General features: G+C 41.3%; 1 protein-coding gene across 16 annotated transcripts in view; it reads left to right on the forward strand.

Annotated features, from left to right (window-relative positions):
• The window catches only part of NRG1 (neuregulin 1), a 500,813-nt gene that overhangs the window by 359,396 nt on the left and 121,840 nt on the right, over positions 1–19,577 (forward strand). For 13 of the 16 annotated variants that reach the window (XM_080986804.1, XM_080986808.1, XM_080986798.1 and 10 more), the window contains 3 exons: positions 5,007–5,131; positions 14,561–14,611; positions 16,380–16,430. In XM_080986804.1, coding sequence (XP_080842930.1) covers positions 5,007–5,131; positions 14,561–14,611; positions 16,380–16,430 — 227 coding nt within the window. The remainder of the gene's footprint in view (positions 1–5,006; positions 5,132–14,560; positions 14,612–16,379; positions 16,431–19,577) is intronic. The other 3 variants (XM_080986790.1, XM_080986788.1, XM_080986806.1) reach the window with 2 other exon arrangements.

Raw genomic sequence — 19,577 nt, forward strand, 5'->3', positions numbered from 1 at the left:
TAACCCAGATGCCCTCCAGTTGCTGAGCTGGAGAACACCAGTTGGCAAAGGCTGGCCTAGATACTATTAGCAGAGTCTGTGAATATGTGATCGATCTCATGCATAGGTCCATGGGTGTTAGCTCCAGTTTTTATTAATGTGGCTGGATCAGTTTTTAATCATTAATAATGGTGATGTCCATATCCAAAGCTACTATTATACCACAGTGACATTATCCAATTTGGGCATTTTAAAACCCCCGTTTAGCTATGAAACTCAATAAATTTCGTAAATAGTTGGTTGCCTCACCTACCTCACAGAGTGACCATGAAGCTAAAATGTTAGTGCAAACTACTTGAAAAACTAAGCATTTCACAAAGAAAATTATATTTTTTTGTGCAGGCAAGCCTGAGGTCTGCCTCCCATATTTGAGTAAAGGTGCGCATTAATTCCTACAGTGTTTTATTTTCATTGAATTTATATCCCACCGTTTTCTCCAAGATGCTCAGGGCGGTGTACATGGTTCTCTCCCCCCCCCCTTCACTTAATCGTCACAACAAGTTATGCTGAGAGGCAGTGACTGGCCCAAGGTCAACCAGTGAGCTTCATAGCCAAGTACAGATTGAAACCCTATTCTCCCAGTTTCTAGTTCAGCTCTCTAACCACCACACTGTGGCCCCAAGGCCCACCCCCAAAATAAATACACACGGACACTTACATTAGTTTAAGTTTTTGGGCAAATTTTGGCCACAACTTTATTGAAATACAATCACGTGAGCGTTATTGGCTTAGGCATTGACTCCCCATTATAACTGACTCCACCTCTCAGGGTGATCGTCAAATGGGGTAAACCAAACAAGGGAGCAAGATCGATGAGGACCAACCTAAGCTCACCCCGGGGTTCCTGTGGTCCTGGCATGGCCCTAGCCCCTCAAGCGGACTTCGGACGAGATCCAGGACCCCCAGATTTCTTTAACGGAATGCCCAGTTCCTGGAGGGGCAGGTGATGGCCGCACCTCCCCTCCCCACAATCCAGCTGAGCCAATGCCTAACCGCCACCTTACAAGTTGTGACGATTTGCTAAGGGGTAGGTGAAAACCAAATGGCTAAAGCCAATCTGCCAAATGGAAAAAAATTCCTACCCAGCCCCTGTTCCAAAACAGGCGACCCAAACCAAAGCAAGGCCAAGCGACTCTACCTAAACTAGGGGAAGGTGGGCAGGTGTTCAGCCGTGCAAATGCAAGTGCCCCACTTGCATCACACTGCTGTTTTTAAAGCCCCTGGGATCACGCCACCTACTGGCTATTGGCTAAAACTGCCTGGCATGATCCCCGGGGATTGGCCAGGACTTCCGGCTCCTCCCCCCCCCCCCATTTTAACCCTGTCAGGTGAGCTCTTGGGTCCCGAGCGCAACCAGGACCCTCTGTTATGAGGATCCCATTTGCAAGACAGGAATATTAGTACAGTAGTTGGTTGAGCCTTGCTTTGGATAGTCTTCCCCAGAGGTAGTAATATGCCTTGGTTCTTCCTTTGCAATTCCTCTTCTAGAGATTGCCTCATGCAGATGATAAGAAGCAAAGCTATTGAAGATTGCCTTTGCCAAAGTAATGTCAGCATGCACTGGGGAAGGGGAGAAGATGGCTTATACTTTAGTTTCATGCCCTTGGATTCCCAGGTTCATGAAACATTGGTGTTTTTAGTGAGTTCTTCCTGTTCAAATGCTATTGGATCAAGTATCAAGGCACATATGCCCTCCATGCTGCTGATCTTGGCATATGTCATTTGCTAGAGGGAGAAAGAGCAGAGCTTTCGTAGCTTCATTTCGAAGAACTACCATATGGAAAGTGTTTATTGTCATGGCTGCAGTACTCCATCCCACACAGCAGCCAGAATCAAAGAAAGCACTTAACCTTTTTTTTGTGGTACACAAAACATTTTTTTGCTGCTTACAATTAAAACCAGATAAATGCTCTGTTGTCCTCATCTGTCATTGTGTCAAAGGTAGTGACAAATGGTTTGGTAAGAGTCAGCAACCACAAACTGAGTCTGATTGATCGTGGCAAAAGTATTTTTAAGAGTTTTGTTCCATGCCTATGCAGGGAAGGCTGGCGGAGGAGACATCACACCTGTACTTTCTCAACTGTGCCTCCTCCAGGATACTTCATGCACTACCAATGTAGATGGGAGGGCCAGGAAGGGCATTGCCATTGTTCATAGGGATGCAATCTCTCACTAGTGAACTAGTCTCCTTAGGAGTCAGGTACAACAAGTTGTACCTCGTATTGAGCCAGAGAAAGAGAGAGTTTGGTTGTGCCACCCACCACAAGTCGCCAACATTCTCCCTCTCTGAGCTGGCAAGGGTGACATGGTTCTGGGAAGAGGATGGGGCGGGGACCCAGACTTCAATTCTAGGGGATTACAACATGCATCTTGAGATCACCTTAGGAGGGCTGTTTTGGGATGTCATGGCCACCATGAAAACAGGGAGCTGTCCCTGTGGTCATTTATTTTCTCTCTTTCTGTATTTCAAAATTCTAACAAAAATCCATATATCAGGGCCCAGTTCAGATAATATGACGTATCTGGAATTTAGTTATTAATTTTTTTTGCAAATGAGACTAGTAGATGGTTTTGTGGCATGTTAGTAGTGGTGTTGCCCTGCAGGGATGGAGCACCCCTAATTTTTAGCATCTCTTTTTGAATTTTCTTGCAGCATTGAAGTGACCATTTGTTTTCATTATTTTTTTAAGCACGAGCAAAATATATCCTCACAAAAGGCTATTGGTTTGTTGAACCCTTAAAATGCAAAACAAATGACACACTGTTACTTGGAAAGCAGCAGGGGATGACGTGTAAAATAATTGTACAGAACTTTTAGTACAAATATGTGTTATCTTTTCAAAAGCAATAATAAGCCAAAAGCGGTGATTTCTTCCCCTGCCCCCATTTGCGAGCGGAATTCCCAGAAGCCTTTACTTGTTAGTACTGCTTCACCTGGCTGGTGAAAATTAAAAATGAAACCACTGAGGACGGATGGCACGTGAGTGCTCCAACACGTTGCACAGTCAGAGTAGTTTCCTTTTAATTCTTCCTCAGAGACACCTATTCCAGTTGACAGGCCCCCAGAGTTCAAAGGTGATGGGAAAGTGACTGGGCTACTCACATATACAATCTTTTAGCTGCCTTTTCATCTTTGAACATGCCTGCTCTGCAGTGAATAGATACAGTGGTACCTTGGGTTACAGACGCTTCAGGTTACAGACTCCGCTAACCCAGAAATAGTACATCGGGTTAAGAACTTTGCTTCAGGATGAGAACAGAAATCGCGCGGTGGCAGCGGGAAGCCCCATTAGCTAAAGTGGTGCCTCAGGTTAAGAACAGTTTCAGGTTAAGAATGGACCTCCAGAACGAATTAAGTTCTTAACCTGAGGACCACTGTACATCTAAGGCTGAGATCCTGTTATGCAAACTTACCTGTAAGCTTCCTTTAACTATGTGTCTGAGTGGACATGCATAGGATTGTAATGTTAATGTTTGAGGAGGTGTTTTCAACCAAAGTGACACAGCTGGGGTTTGGGGAAAACAAGGCCTCACTAGGTTGTAGCTTGTCACTATTCACTTGACAGACCTACACGCAATAGCATGTTGGCCATTCCTTGAAGGCTGGGGTGCTTTCTTGATGGTTTACTGACTGCAAACATCTTTAAAGTTGGCAAGCCATTAGGAAAGCAGCCCAGGTATATGCCTGGTTCTTGGTGCAATGCATACTTGCCAATCAGCTGGAGTTGCTTTTTCAAGGATGTATTTCCTTTAAAGCTTTTGTCAATAGATTCCTGTGCCAGATGTAAGAATACAGTGGTACCTCGGGTTACAGACACTTCAGGTTACAGACACTTCAGGTTACAGACTCAGAAATAGTACCTTGGGTTAAGAACTTTGATTCAGGATGAGAACAGAAATCGCGCCGGCAGCGGTGCAGCAGCAGCAGTGGGAGACCCCATTAGCTAAAGTGGTACCTCAGGTTAAGAAATAGTTTCAGGTTAAGAATGGACTTCCAGAACGAATTAAGTTCTTAACCTGAGGTACCACTGTATGTACCTGTGGATTATTTTTCACTTGCAATATCTGTAATGGCCAAACTCTTGGGGTGGCTTTCTGAGTTCTTACTCCAATTAGAACACTTCATAGAGGTTTGTCTTTAAAAAAGAGAAGTCAGTGTTAAGTCTTTAAGATGGGAACCTTCAAAGAAAATGAGAGGAGAGAGGTAAGGTGGTGGTGGGTTTGGGGGATATTGTAAGCAAGTGTTTCCCTTTTCTTTGTTTCTGTGCCTTAGCATATACTACCAACATGTTTTTCACACTGCTGCATCAAAATAGGATATATTAGATGGCACTGACTGCTGTTAGATGGCTGCTGTTTTTGTACGTTTATCAAGCATTCAACCCAAATTATCTGGACAACAGAACAACAGCTGTTAAGTGGTTTCCAATATGGATTTGGGGGCCTTAATAGGTCACTAGGAGGAGCTGGAAGTGAAGCATTGAATAATTTTGAGGAATAGTTTCATGAAGATGTATAAATCATGGTGGGTAACCATGCTGTCCAGTGCAGAAGACAATCCTAAGAATCAGCTTTCATTTTTTTTAAGTTTACAAAACTGAAAGCCTGAAACTAATGTTGTAAAACTCTCCAGCAGTCCCATTTTTTTCAGTGAAAGAGTTAAATGTGCTAACCTTCCTAAAATGCTTGATTTTGATTAGATGGGTAAAATACCCGCTTTTCTCTTTTTTTCTCCCAACTCCAATGGAAATTAATTAACAATGCAAAGAAACTGCTTGTGTTATAGTGCAACCTTCCACAGCCTAGTGCCCTCCAGGTGTTTTAGACTACAAAATTCCCATCAGACCTAGCCACCATGGCCAATGGTCAGGCACAATTTGACTTGTCATCCAAAACACCTGTAAGTTGGAGGAGGCTGTTGTAATGTATAAGTGGTTGTAATCCTTATTGTTCCTGTTTTCCCTTAGGACATTCTCAGAACTTCGCATTTCTAGGGCTTCACTGGCTGATGCTGGAGAATATACATGCAAAGCAAGCAACAGGCTTGGGAATGACAGCACGAGAGCTCGGGTAACAATTACAGACACCAATGGTAAGACACCAGTGCTTTTTATTTTATCTGGAAGTGCTTTCAGAAGTAGGCTTTCTTGAAAAACGTGGGGGGAAGATCACATGGAGGAGCCTAACTGAGATAAAAAAATGCTGAAATGAAAAATACTTGTTTGCTGAATGTAGGTAGTAAAAAGCACCTAATGTAGGTACAAATAAATTCCAAATGGTATGATATTATTCAAAATATGAGTAATGTAACCGAGTGCTGTCTGCATTAGTTTATTTATTAATAACTTGAAGCAACTTGGAACTCTGAAAACCTAACTTAAATGTATATTTAGCACTCATGAAAAATACACTTTTTAAAACTGGGTATTTGACCGTATCTGTTATATTCTGCAGATAAGTGTGTGCATGTTTCTTAAGTGTGGAATCAGTCTGTTAGGGTTGGCATTTAGAATCTAGGCCATCTTCTCATGCTGTACTTGTCTTCAACCTAGCTGCTAAAATGCCTACCCCCTTTTCTCGGTGTCTCTCTGGTTTCTGGGCAGATAACAAAATTGACAAATTTATCTCTAAGCATGTGGGTGCTTGGTCAGTTACTGTCCTCATTAGGTGAATTGTTGCAATACAAGTTATATGAGGGATAAAGGGAATTGTTAAATGCATTACCTTTTCTTGAGGAATGTAATTTAGATTTGTGATTGTGAAGAGCAGAAAATAGGCCAAAAATAGGTCTTTCTGAACTAAGAAACATGTATGTTTAAACCTTTGTTCTGCTTTACTTATCTCAGCAGATACTAAAGGTTCTGTTTACTCCATCAATATGCATAATCTTTATACCAGTACTTCTGGTTATGAGCCTCTTGGCATATATACACAAGTTACCATATTGTTTCTTTAAGTGGACTAACTCAGACATACTGACAGCAGCAATATGTCTGTATTTAAACACACCAGAACACAATGGAACTTTGGGCTCATTAAGCTTCGTAAAACCTGAAAGAATTTAACTCTTTTGAAATGCTCCTTTTTAAAATGTAATTTAGAAGGGAAAGCCACATACTAGACTCTTTGGTCATTACTGTAATTCTACATGCTTTTTTAGTGTATAGCTTATGAGTTCATGCTTGATACAAAGCTTATAGTTATGGTCGCAGGTCCATTGAAGTAGCTGAAATTTAATAGCAAGTGGTGCTAATGTGTTCTATAATTTGCATAAACTAAAGCTCTGGACTAAACAACTGAAATTTTAATATTTTTATTTCATTACTACAGTGGGACCTCGGTTCCCGAACACCTCTGTTGCCATACATTTAGGTTCTCGACCGCCAAAAACCCAGAAGTAAATGCTTCTGTTCTTGAACGTTTTTTTGGAACCCAAATGTGTGACATGGCTTCCGCTGGGTGCAAGAAGCTCTTGCAACCAATGGGAAACCGTGCCTCGGTTTTTGAACGTTTCGGAAGCTGAACAGGCTTCCGGAATGTGTTTCGTTCGAGAACCAAGATACCACTGTATTACCTTTCCCAGAATTTGCTTACGCCACCAAATACATTGTTCTTCCATATACTGGACCACATGCAGGTAGATTACATATTATGCAGGATTATGTTGCTGGCCGTTGCATGTATAAGCAAGAAAAGCCAGACTGACCTAGGGAAGAGCCCTGTGCTACCATCCCAACCTGTTTGAACCCAGTACTGAGCAGGCTTTACTTCCCCCCATGCAAAGCAGGTAGCTTTTGTAACCTCATTGCTTACTGGGCTTTGGGAAGGTCTTGTGAGATATCAGGTGGCCTTTCCAGGCAAGTTTTCCGTCCCCTCGCCCCTTTTTAATTTAATTAAATTTTGGCAATCCGCATAAAGTTGCAAATGGCGTAAGGGAAATTGGCATAAGATGTGATCTACCTGTATACACATTTGATTATTAGCAGCAACCCTTCCCCAACCTCCTTCAAATCTTTAAACCAGTTCATACATTACCATAAGGAAGAACAAAGCCTGGCGTCATTACCTTGTCTATATTATTGAATATTGTCAAAGCTGCTAGGCAATCAGGTATGCGGGTGGCTTGGGCATCAGTGTGGTAGCATATTAATTGATTCCTCATTTTTTTCCTATTCAAATTACAATATTTTCAAGGATGAAGGTATTGAGGAGTTTCTCCTAGAGTTCTTGTTCAACTTGCTCACTGTTGCTTTCATTACTCAAATATTAATAAGGTAGATTCCATGCAGACCATAAATGCATTAAAGTGTTGATCTGTATACATGTAATCCAGATGAACTGTAAAAAGATACCTAAAAATAAATAAAGTAACAATATTCATGGTACTTTAGACTGTCACTACATTAATTATTGTGCTGGATTACTGTTGTATAAATATTGGAATGATGGGTTGAGCAGATTTTTATTTTTCTTTGTAAACTTACATAGTTCCCATGCATAAAGGAGTTGTTTGCTCATAAATCTGCACCGTTTCACACTTGGAATAGATTTACCAGTTCCGAGCAATATCCCAGAGAGTCAGGACTAAGCCAGACATGCTAGGCTGAAGTAATGACTCAGATAAATGGACACATGCCTGAGCATAAGGTTATTCCCATACTGTGTTCTAGCCAAAGAAATGGGGAAAGAATCGTAGAATATGTGGGGGATCTCATTCAGAAACCTAAAAGGTACATCAAAAAATTCCACCAGAATACACACATCATTTGTTACAGTTGCATTTTTGTAGCAGTGAGGGCCTTGAAGATACTATAGCTAAATAAAATTGGCATAATTACTAAGAAATGCAAACTAACCAAGATGACAAGTTTTTGATCGTGTAAAGAAAATACTTTGTACAATACATTTTTCCAATAAAAGGTTCTGATTTTCCATAACTGCTTGCTGGTACAACCATAGCAACCATCTTTCACATTAATAACAATAATACTTGGCACTTGCTGTTTCAGACTCTTTTGAGGAAACAGGCTAAAATTTGTTTTTGTGTATGAGAGAAGGACTTGGGTATGATAAGATTAAAACTGAGCCAGATTTATCAGTGGACACCCGGAACATGGTGGTAAAACAATTACTTGTAGTGATTATTACTGGATTTATATTATGACAATAATAAAGAGTACTGGGCTAGGCTATCTAGAGACATGCCCACTGGTCTCTTGCAATTGTGGAGCTTATCATACTGCCCTGAATTCCGACATTACTTTTGCAGACTCTGTACAGTGTATGCTAGGGACACGGGTGGCACTGTGGTCTAAGCCACTGAGCCTCTTGGGCTTGCCGATCAGGTCGGCGATTCGAATCCCAGCAACAGAGTGAGCTCCTATTGCTCTGTCCCAGCTCCTACCAACTTAGCAGTTCGAAAGCAAGTAGATAAATAGGTACTGCTGTGGCGGGAAGGTAAATGGCATTTCCGTGCGCTCTGGTTTCCATCATGGTGTCCCGTTGCACCAGAAGCGGTTTAGGTATGCTGACCACATGACCCGGAAAGCTGTCTGTGGACAAACACCGGCTCCCTCGGCCTGAAAGCGAGATGAGCACCGCAACCCCATAGTTGACTTTAACTGGACTTAACCGTCCAGGGGTCCTTTACCTTTGCCTTTTTTACAGTATATGCTATTATTTTCACTCAACATCTAATTGGAGAACTGGTGAAATTGTACACAATTTGAGAGGACTGTTTCAAGACAATTGGTCAGGGGGTGAGCAAGTAGAAGATCAGAACGATAACTGTGTTCACAACAATTGGAAGGTTGGTGTGCACATGGAGAGAATAGTAACAGAGGTCTACAAAGACCCCCTGTTGTAGTTGTCATTTGATTTTGACAATTACAGACCCCTTGTTGCTCAGCCTTGTTCACTCTGAAAAATCTCCGAATAACTGTGGAACATTCTACTCTCTCTTGAATGGAAAAGAGAGTTGTTTCAAGATAGCTCTGTATTGCTCTGTGATTTTGCTTGTCAAAAGTTAACACTCCCGGTTATCCGTTGGGAATGCCTTGTATTGTTTTTCTGAAGGGGGCTATCTCATCTCAAGAAAGTGGTATTAATCTCCATTAATCTCAAAGAAAGTGATGTACAATTCGGTGAATGTACCATTGCTGCCCATTAATCTGGTTTGCACAGCACACTTGCTCCAATCCACAGCTTTGCATGAAGGATCCTGCGGGGGGAGGAAGGGATTGTGGTCATTAATTACTATTATTATTATTACCCTGCCCTCCCTGGCCAAGACCGGGCTCAGGGCGGCTAACACCAAATATATAATACATTAAAAACTCAAAATCAAACGATTAGTTTAAAATACAATTCAAATCATATTGAAAATCAAAATACTGACCAATATAGGAAAATACACTTTTTTTTGTATATGGGGCAGATGATGCCTGACATTGTCTCTTCATTTTTTTCTTTCACCACCATCTTGTTATTTAAGTTTTAAGGGTTGAGGATCTGCATGAAGGCAAACTCTGTTTGGGGTTTCCTTCCCAACAGGGGCATGTGAATGTTCTAGAGGCTGCCTTTTCCATCTATATTTGAAAGATTTTTCCCCTTAATAAGGCTGCTGTTCATTCTGTTTTTATCACAGGTTATTTCTCCTTTTTTCTGCTAGCTGTTGTGATGCTGGCAGTCTCGTCTACCCTTCAGCTTATTGTCCTCCCAGGAATATTATTTCCACTTAGCCAGGTATTTCCTGATAAGGTTGCCTTACTAACAGGTATTTGGATACCTAGGTCACCTTCAAATAAATAATATTTTGAAACCAATTAATAGAATCAGGGGGGGGGGAGGGAAACTAAAGGTCACATACATATTTAGCTTTTTAATGCTAATAGGTTCTCTGTTCTAAAAACTACAATAAAGAGTGTTATTTTGCCATGTTTCAAAATGCAGCCCTCCTTAGGAGAGAGTAATTGAGGTCAGGAAAGATGTGTGAAGTTCTCCAAGAGGGTGATATAAATAGCAAACACTGAGGCTTAGGTACATTTATGATAATTGCTTTTCACCAACTAATTTGTCACTTTTTTTCTCTACAAAGAGTCTTGATACACCTTTATTGTGTGGGCTTTGTCACACTGTAAGTATCTTATGAAACTCTAATGAAGGGCACTGATAACATCTCTTATAAATTAAGGACAACATTTTAAGGTATGTGTGCCAAAAGTAATAAATCTGAATCCATATTTAGACTTGCATGGAAAGGGCTAGCAGCCTCATACCCAGCATTGCTTGAGAATTCCAAGAAGCCAACAAATCAAGGAGTAGTTAAAATCAGTGCAGTTGTATAAGGTTCAGTCCTCTAGTTTGATTAAAATTGTCATCCACTTGTATGCTAACATAGGCAAAGGCCTCCTTGCCCTAAGGACCATGATGCAAAGTCTGCTGACCCTATATTGAAAGTGTCCAAATGCACGCTGAGCAGCAAAATACATAGTAGTGTTTAGCATCAGTTGTGTTGAACCTGGGAGGTAAAGGACACTGTGTTCCGTGCACCAGAAGCAGTTTAGTCATTTTGGCCACAAGACCCGGAAAAGCTGTTTGCGGAAAAACGCTGGCTCCCTTGGCCTGAAAGCGGAGATGGTGTGCCGCAGCCCATAATCAGATTTGACTGGACTTAACCATCCAGGGGCCCTTTAAAGGTAAATGTAAAGGTAACCCTGACCATTAGGTCCAGTCGCGGATGACTCTGGGGTTGCGGCACTCATCTCGCTCTATAGGCCGAGGGAGCCGGCGTTTGTCCGCAGACAGCTTCTGGGTCATGTGGCCAGCATGACTAAGCCGCTTCTGGCAAACCAGAGCAGTGCACGGAAACGCCGTTTACCTTCCCGCCGGAGCGGTACCTATTTATCTACTTGCACTTTGACGTGCTTTTGAACTGCTAGGTTGGCAGGAGCAGGGACCGAGCAACGGGAGCTCACCCGTCGTGGGGATTCAAACCGCCGACCTTCTGATCGGCAAGCCCAAGAGGCTCAGTGGTTTAGACCTTTACCTAAACATGGGACCTTTTTGCATGCAAAACACAGTGTTCTACCACTGAGCTACAGCTTTATCTCTTGCCTTGAATAAGATAATTACTGGGTTGGTTACCTACTGTAGTTAAGCTTCAAGAGCTTAAAGCTAGAATAATAATGATAGTTCTAGTATGCCACACCTGCCTATGAAATGAACTGGTCCTTGCCCCTCAGAAAAGTTTGAAATGTGGCTTGTAAATAAGTTTAAATTCTTAACCAGCTGTTAACAGGAAGCTGACCAAAGATCATTCATCCTCCTCTATGGATTAGGGTTTAAAGAAAACAAAAAACATATTATTTGAGGACTTGAGCAGAGGACTTGTTCCGATTCCAGGAGCAATGCCTGCTGAGTTTCCTGTGGGAGCAAGGAACTCCTCTCCATCAGCTAGCCAAATCTATGTGCTAGAACAATCGATTGTATCTAGGGTGGCTGAACTTTTCTGAGGATTTCTTAGGCTACAGATACCATCTTTGATCTGTTTTCTCATTTTCTTCTAAATATATGCTTATTCCTTCTGCTCACCTGTAGAAGGGGAAGAAGCATGCGTGAACATTTCTTATTTGCAGGGAATTTTGTGGTGCTTCAATCAAAGATTGAATTATGAATTGGCTCCCTTAGACGAAATGCTTTGCTGTTGTGAACATAGATGAAGGAAGACAATGGTTCTGTGTATTTCTTGAAGGCTGGCAAATATTTAGAAGGCAATTGTAGCTCTTCCAGAAATCTTGTTGCCATCTGCCTTTGGCAAGCACTGGAGCAAGTATTGCACTCCTTCAAGTAACTTCTTCCTGTTTTCTGTTTATCCCATTCCTGTTTTCTTCTAATGGAGCCAAGAACTAGCTTTTCCTAGAACAGTGATTTTACACCAGCTGTAACATAAATGTGGTTATGATAGAGTTTAGTAGTTACTGTCTCAGGGTCTATGTGACTCAGCTTCATGTGACTATCAAATTAAATCCTTGGTGTATATTATTAGCTCACTAATATTTAAGTTGGTTCTATAAACTTGGCCTTTATTTGACTGAATGATACATTTGTTTCCTGTAAGAAATGCGCTTCCTAAAAAAACTCCTGGACTTTTTGTTAGGAAAGTGATGGGGAAATGCACTGAAAAATGTGGGATGAACAAATGATTAATTCGAAGACACTACACAAGCAAATCACGAAGAATGCTCATTGTTGCATTACTTTCCTGAAAACAAATAAGAACAGATGTTCAATAAAGACCGGACACATTCTTCTAACCTCTGCATAAGCATTGTGCAATTAAATCAGGATGAATTTTCAATAAACAGGTAATCTGGAGCCCTCTACAGCATCCCCAAGGATGGAAGAGAGGCTGTATGTTAGTCTTGGAAGCCTTGAACTGTACATTGGAGAGAAGTAATAAAAGTATTTTGTGTGGACACCTAGTGGCTTTGTATGACTGGGAATGAGTACAATTAATAGAGGAACTTCCTTGTATTTTGCATAGCATTCAGTATTTCTAAGAGTCTGGCAGATCTGAAGAATTGGATTGCCATAACTACATCTATCATATTCCATCTGGCATATTCATTCCTTCAAATGTCTGAAATTTCTTCTGCCGGCTCTTACCATTCTAAGCCAGAAAACCCTGATGCATCTTGAAATAAGATTACCCATGTCTTTTCTCATGTTTCATGTTGAACTATAGACACCATTTAGCTCATATAGAGAGGTGAGATACACATGCATTATGGCTTTTCATACTACGAGTTGAAAGTTTACAGTTTAATTGAAAGACTTGTCTATTCAGGTATCCCTAAGAACAACCCTAGCAATCATCTTGGGAGGTGACTAATGGTTATATATAGTTGCTTTGTCAAAGGGTTCATGTGTTACACAAGAGTTAAGTGTCCAGAATTAACTGAAGTATTTTTGTATGTGTGCTCATTGAGATACTACATTAGTTGGAAAAAAATCAATTCTGAAAATAGACACTCAAAACATTTTTTCTTTGGTACCACTTCTGCATGAATAGAATTCTAGGTCTTGGATGGGGGGGGGTCATCTAGCCCAACCTCTTGCTCAATGCAGATGCAATGACAGAATCCCTAATAGATGGCTACTTATGGATGGCTATCCACCATGTTCAGCTTCAGCAAAGGAGAGTCTACATTCTCTTCATGATTACACTGTCAAACAGCTTGTACCATTAGAAAATTTATCCAAATATCAGCTTTCCTGCAATTTCTACCTAGAAGGTCTAGTCCTGCTCCTAGTCTTGTCCTCTGGAGCAACAAAGAACAAGTCTGTTGCATCTTCTGTGTGACAGGCCTTCAGATATTTGAAAGCTGTTACCATGTTTCCCCCTCGAATGCCTTTTCTCTCCAGGCTATGCATACCCAACTCTTCCAATTGCTCCTCATAGGTTTCAGGTCATTGGCATCCTTGTGCCCCTCCTCTGGGTGTGCTCCAATTTGTCAGTGCCCTCTTTAAAATTTGGTGCCCAAACCTCAACACAGTATGCCAGATGTGGCTTGACCAACGCAGAATAGGGTGAAACTCTTGCTACTTTGTACAGTTCTATTTACACAGCTTAAAACTGCATTAAGTTTTTTTAGTAGTCATATTGCAGTGCTGGCTCAACTTCAGCTTGTGATCATCTAGATGCTTTTTGCATGATCAGAGGAGAAATGACTGGGAAGAGCGCAGAGAGAAGAAATGCTATGGTGCGTCTGCACCAGTGACACCAGACGCCTTCATCTGCCCCAGCGGCAATAAAACATGTCTTTCCCATACTGGTCTGTAGAGCCAGAGCAGGTGCAGTAATTCTCCAATGGTTTGACTTTACCCTGGATGGTACACTTTTCCATTGTCTCTCGAGATCAATGGATGCCCACAATAAACACTTCTGTGAAACCAGGTCTCCCATATCTTATACTTGTGCCTTGTTCTCCCCCCTCCCTTTTTTTTGTACAGGACATTTGCGCACATATATATCTGTTGAATTTCATCTTACGTGATTCAACTCTGTGTTCCAGATAGAGAACATATCTATCATTTTCCAAGTTCTAATATAATTCCCCATGTTGGAACAGACAGAGGCAAAATAGCAATCGAGTAAAATTAATTCACCAGGACATGGCTTGCCAAACTCTACACAGCCTTCACTTATGTCAACCCTTTTCAGTTTTGCCATTTATGATATTTAATTGATATGATACTTGTTCCGATCCATCCACTTATAAGGTGTAATTTTCTTAAGGCAAATGAAGAGTTGCAAGAAACCAAACCTCACTAACTGTCCTAAGAAGAACTAGGTCTTCATTTCTTCCCTGTTTCTCAAAAAAAAAAACTATATTAGACGTTTTGGGTTATAGTAGAATTTGACTTTGTTTTCCCTGCAAGTTTCATCAGGACACAACCTTTTACACATGGCAATGCCCTGGCATGTGTAACTGCTTCTCATTTTTGTTTTGTTTTGCAGAACCCACCAACATGATACCAGTTTTGACAAAAGCATCAAACACATCCTCACGTAAGTCAAGTTGAAATGTTTGCCTCCTTGAAGCAAATTCTACAGGCTCAGCCTTTCTCTACATCTTTACAGTTTACCTTACTGGATCTTTAGCATGTGGGAGAAAAAAGAAATCAATCTGATTTCCTGGATCTGTATCTCTGACTTTGTTTAATGCGGTATTGAGACCTCAGCTGGAGTTTAGTGCCACCATCCTCTTTAAATGTGGTCTTGGGTTGCCCGTTGCAACAGCCAGTCCCTTACAGTAGGGCTCTAGAGATCACTGTTTATAACTTGGAACCTGCTAGGTGTTCATTCTTTCTTCTTCCTTATAATGGCATCTTTCTTATTTGGCCTAGTATGTAGATGCATATAATTTCTTCTGCTGTTGCATGTGCCTTCTTGTAGCATGGCAGTGCTGAATTTTAGTGCTTTTGGAAGTTGTGAAAAAGCAATCTCAGAATAGGTCTTTTGCTTCTATAGTTAATATCGCATATGCTTCCCTTCTAGGAACATGCATGCTTTATAAAATATTATATTAGTGGAAGCATTTTAGATCTGTCCTTATGCTGCCTTCCTTGGGATGGTTCTCAGGGTATTTAAAATGGGGGCCACATTCAGGTTTTCTATTAACTTTTCTTTATGATGTCACAAGATTGAGTTCCACCTCCCTGATACGTACCTGTTCTTAATGTGCGTACTGCATGCAGCTGCTTGTTCTGCTAAATTGTCAATTTAATAGGACTTCCAGTTTTCTGAGACGCCTCTGTTTAACAGAGCCTGGCTATAGAATGAAATGGGATCATTTCTGAACTAGAGCAAAAGGATTCCTTCGCAACATTAATATGTATTTTGAAATTGTCTTCAGCCTATTCTTGGCTCGTTTTTAGTCGGTCCTATGCTCAGTTTCCACACAGTTTCCACACAGTTTCAGAAGCCTAAAAAATCCTGATTCCTTTCCTAGTTCTTTTTATTTCAGCTAGTCTTCAGAGTCATTTTTTTATTATTTGTCAGCTGGTCTGTATCAGTTCTTGCGCTTTACATTTTAAACTAATTCAAGTTGAGTTTCTATTCACTCTAAAACTTCCGCACGTTACACTGGCTAATCTGAAGCTTCTTTAAACTTGCCTCTTGGTTTGGCCTTCCTGTCCTAGCATGGATATTTTCAAAAGAGCTACATGTTACAGATTCTTTGTTTGTAGAACCATCTAAACATAGCATTTTTTTCCTTGTGAAACCGAAAGTCCAATTGTCGTGAGCCAGGAAGTGTTTTATTTCTTGCACTTTCTGCCAATTTATGTAATAAAACAAAGTGATTCTTTTCAACCCTTGAATTTCTGGGTGGCCTGTTACAAACAGCTGAAAACATTTCCCAAGCTCTACCTATTTTGTGCCAAGGACTATGGAGCTTGCTTATTTATTTAATGGGTTATTCATAGTGTACCTAAGACATCATCAGATTGCTTTCTCTGTTTCTTATATATTGAATTTATATACCACCTTTCATCCTTGTATCTCAGGACGCTTCACAACATAAAAATACAAAATAAAACAAAAAAAATGCTAAATACAAGAACAAACTGATAACAACTCCCCCTCCCACACACACACAAACACATTTTTGAAGATATGGAATATCAATCAGCTTTTCAAGATTCTTCCTTTCCAGAGCTGCTTTTCCTTCTTTTTAAGGGGAGAAGTATGTGGTTTTTCTGGGAATGTACTGTGGGCTCCAATAGGAAGGCAGAGCATCTCTATTATCTGTCATATTGCCTTCTGTGTATTGCAGAACTTATAGACAAGATTCCAGCATCGACTGAAGGAACAAATACATCTTCTTGTAAGTACATACTAATAGCAATCTTACTGAATTCATTCAGTGCGTTCTTTCTGGTTCGGTTAGTACACAATAAATATTCAGGGCTGCAAAAGTTTTCCAAAACATAAGCAACAATGAGATATTCTAGAAATGGGTTTGGACTCCAGGTTTCAGAGGGAGAGAGCAACGGGAGACCTATGTGTGCCATTGAGAGGAGGGGTCTTTCCCCCCCTTCTTGGCATGTTTTAGTCTTTTCCCCTGCTTACAGCAGGGATGGGCAGATTTCCATTCTACAAAGATTTGGCAGACGTGGAATAATATAATTCTGCTAAAGCTACAAAATGGATTGTGGAAGTTAGAATGGTGGATGTGATGACTGCAGGCAAAAGTTGTGCACTAAGAGACATCTCTGAAAGTGTTGCATACGTTGTGGAGCGGTGTTTTTCTGACACAGAATCATAGAGTTGTAAGGGGCTCCGTGGATTAGGTAGTACAACCCCCTTCAGTACAGGAATCTTAACTACAGCATCCATGACAGATGGCCATCCAACCTCTGCTTAAAAACTCCCAATGAAAGAGAGTCCATCACCTTCTGAGGGAGTCCGTTCCACTGTCAAACAGGTCTTTGTTGTTGTTGTCTTTGTCCATGGAGTTTTCTTGGCAGGGGTACTGGAGTGGCTTGCCGGTTCCTGCTCCAGGTGGATCACGTTTGGTCAAAACTCTCCACTATGACCTGTCGATCTTGGGTGTTCCTGCACGGCATAGCTCTTAGCTTCTCTGAGTTATTCAAGCCCCTTCACCATGGCAAGGCAGTGATCCATGAAGGGGCAAACAGGTCTTACCGTCATAGAATTCTTCATGATGATTAGTTGGAATATCCTTTCTCGTAACTTGAATTCCATGTGACAGCCCTTTAGATATTTGAAGATGGCTATCATATCACCTGTCAGTCCCCTCTGATTCAGTCGGGCTAAACATACTCCTCTTACTCAGGCTAAGCAACTTCTCCAGACTCTTTTATCATCTTGGTCGCCCTCAGCACACGTTCCAGCTTGTCAGTATCCTTTTTAAATTGTGGTACCCAGAATTGGACACAGTACTCCAGGTGTGGTCTGACCAAGGCAGAATAGAGTGGTACTCTTCCCTTGATTAGGACACTACTGTATATGTCTGTTGATGCAGCGCTAGCTTTATTTGCTGCTGCATCACGCTGTTGACTCATGTTAAGCTTGTGGTCTACCAAGACCCCTAGGTCCTTTTCACATGTACTACTGGCAGTTGAGCTGTATTTGTACAGCTGGTGCTTCCTGCCTATGTGTAGAACCTGACATTTGTTCCTACTGAAATTCATTTTGTTAGTGTGGGCTCAGTTCTCCAATCTGTTAATGTTACCTTGAATTCTGATTCTGTATTCTGCGGCATTAGCTACACCTCCTGGTATGATGTCATCTGCAAATTTGATAAGCATCCTCTCAATTCCTTAATCCGGGTCATTTTTAAAGACGTTGAACAACAACAGGTCCCGGACAGAATGTTTTCCCAGGATGATGAGGAACCTTTAGTGAGCATTCTTGGGGTTTGGTCAGTCAAGTTAGTGCACAAGGATGCTACATCTCATATTGGAGGAAAGGTTGTGATGCAGCACGTTCAGTATAAACACCACCATTTCATTGTAGCAGAAGTAAGAGTATAAGTGCCTTATCTCAGATTTTGGTAGTCCTGCCTTATAGGGGCAGGTGGTATATTGTATTGTATTGTATTGTATTGTAGGCATTGTACGGGACCGCCTCTCCTGGTATGTCCCACAGAGAAACTTACAGTCTTCAAATAAAAACATATTGAAGGTCCCAGGCCACAGAGAGGTTAGGCTGGCCTCAACTAGAGCCAGGGCTTTTTTGGCTGTGGCTCCGATCTGGTGGAACACTCTGTCACAAGAGACTAGGGCCCTGCGGGACTTGACATCTTTCCGCAGGGCCTGCAAGACAGAGCTGTTCCACCAGGCCTTTGGCCAGGGCACAGCCTGACTCCCTCCTTCGGCAATCTTCGCGGAGCTCTGGCCCAGTGGTTGCCATTGGTTTGATTTGAATTAATTTTATAATGAATGATTTTAGAGTGTTGTGTTGTGTTGTACTGTTGTACTGTTTTATTGTTGTTAGCCGCCCTGAGCCCGGCTTCAGCTGGGGAGGGCGAGATATAAATAATTTTTTTTAAAAAAAATCCATCATGGGATGAGGATGTTCTGTTGTGCTTGGGGGTGTCATTTTGGTATGCTCAACTCACATGGAGAGTGTGAGGGTAAAAAAGTGGGAAAACCATCCATGGGACCCTGAGCTCCTTGGAGCAAGAGGGAGATTGAAATGTCAGAAATGTGTAATATATTCCACCTGCTGGCATGGATGGTAGTTCTCTGCAAGCAACGCTTCAGAGGGCCATCTTTGCCCATTGAGGCTACTCTAGTAGCCCATTGGCATGACAACTTTAAACAGCACTTGACTGATCCAGTGTGATCTTGGGAGCCTGGAGCTCATCTCTGCTTCCCAGCACTAATTACTTAATTATTCCTCTTTTAACGATAGCCCAGACCTAGTGCTCTATATGAGACAGACCATTGGACTGATCCATTATGACAGCTCCCGTGTTCTGTAAAGCCTACCGTGCAAAACTGCAGATGAACTATATATAACTGACCTTAATTCACACTGGTAACTACAGCAGAAGTGAAAGATCTCATTTTTCCAAAGCATCTTGACCATGCTATGAGGAGAATTAAGGGAAATATGTCTTAAAGTTAGTATTAAGATTCCACTTGCATGGGTCACACAATATTTATTTTTAGGTGCATATAGTAAATAAGTCTCTACCAACAGCAATAAGAAAGTTAGCATTTTCAAAGGTATCCAACACCGTTTTGAGGTTCAAGCTAAATTTCATCCTTCTATGTTAATGTAAAATAGAAATACATTGGGGTGCACATTTTAATACTGATGAGCTCAACATTTGCAGTTGTGTGCCACATTGCAAAGATGTTATTTTTTAAAAAATGTCCAAAAGACAGGGGAAATGGAATTGGCCTCTTAAGAAACTGATTTTCTTATTGTAAACACAATTATCTGAAAATGCCTAATGGATTTCAGCTTGTCTCTCCCCCTCCCACCAAAGTAAGCATGG

The sequence above is a fragment of the Podarcis pityusensis genome (assembly GCF_964106645.2).
Source record: "Podarcis pityusensis genome assembly, chromosome: 17".
Taxonomy (NCBI): domain Eukaryota; kingdom Metazoa; phylum Chordata; class Lepidosauria; order Squamata; family Lacertidae; genus Podarcis; species Podarcis pityusensis.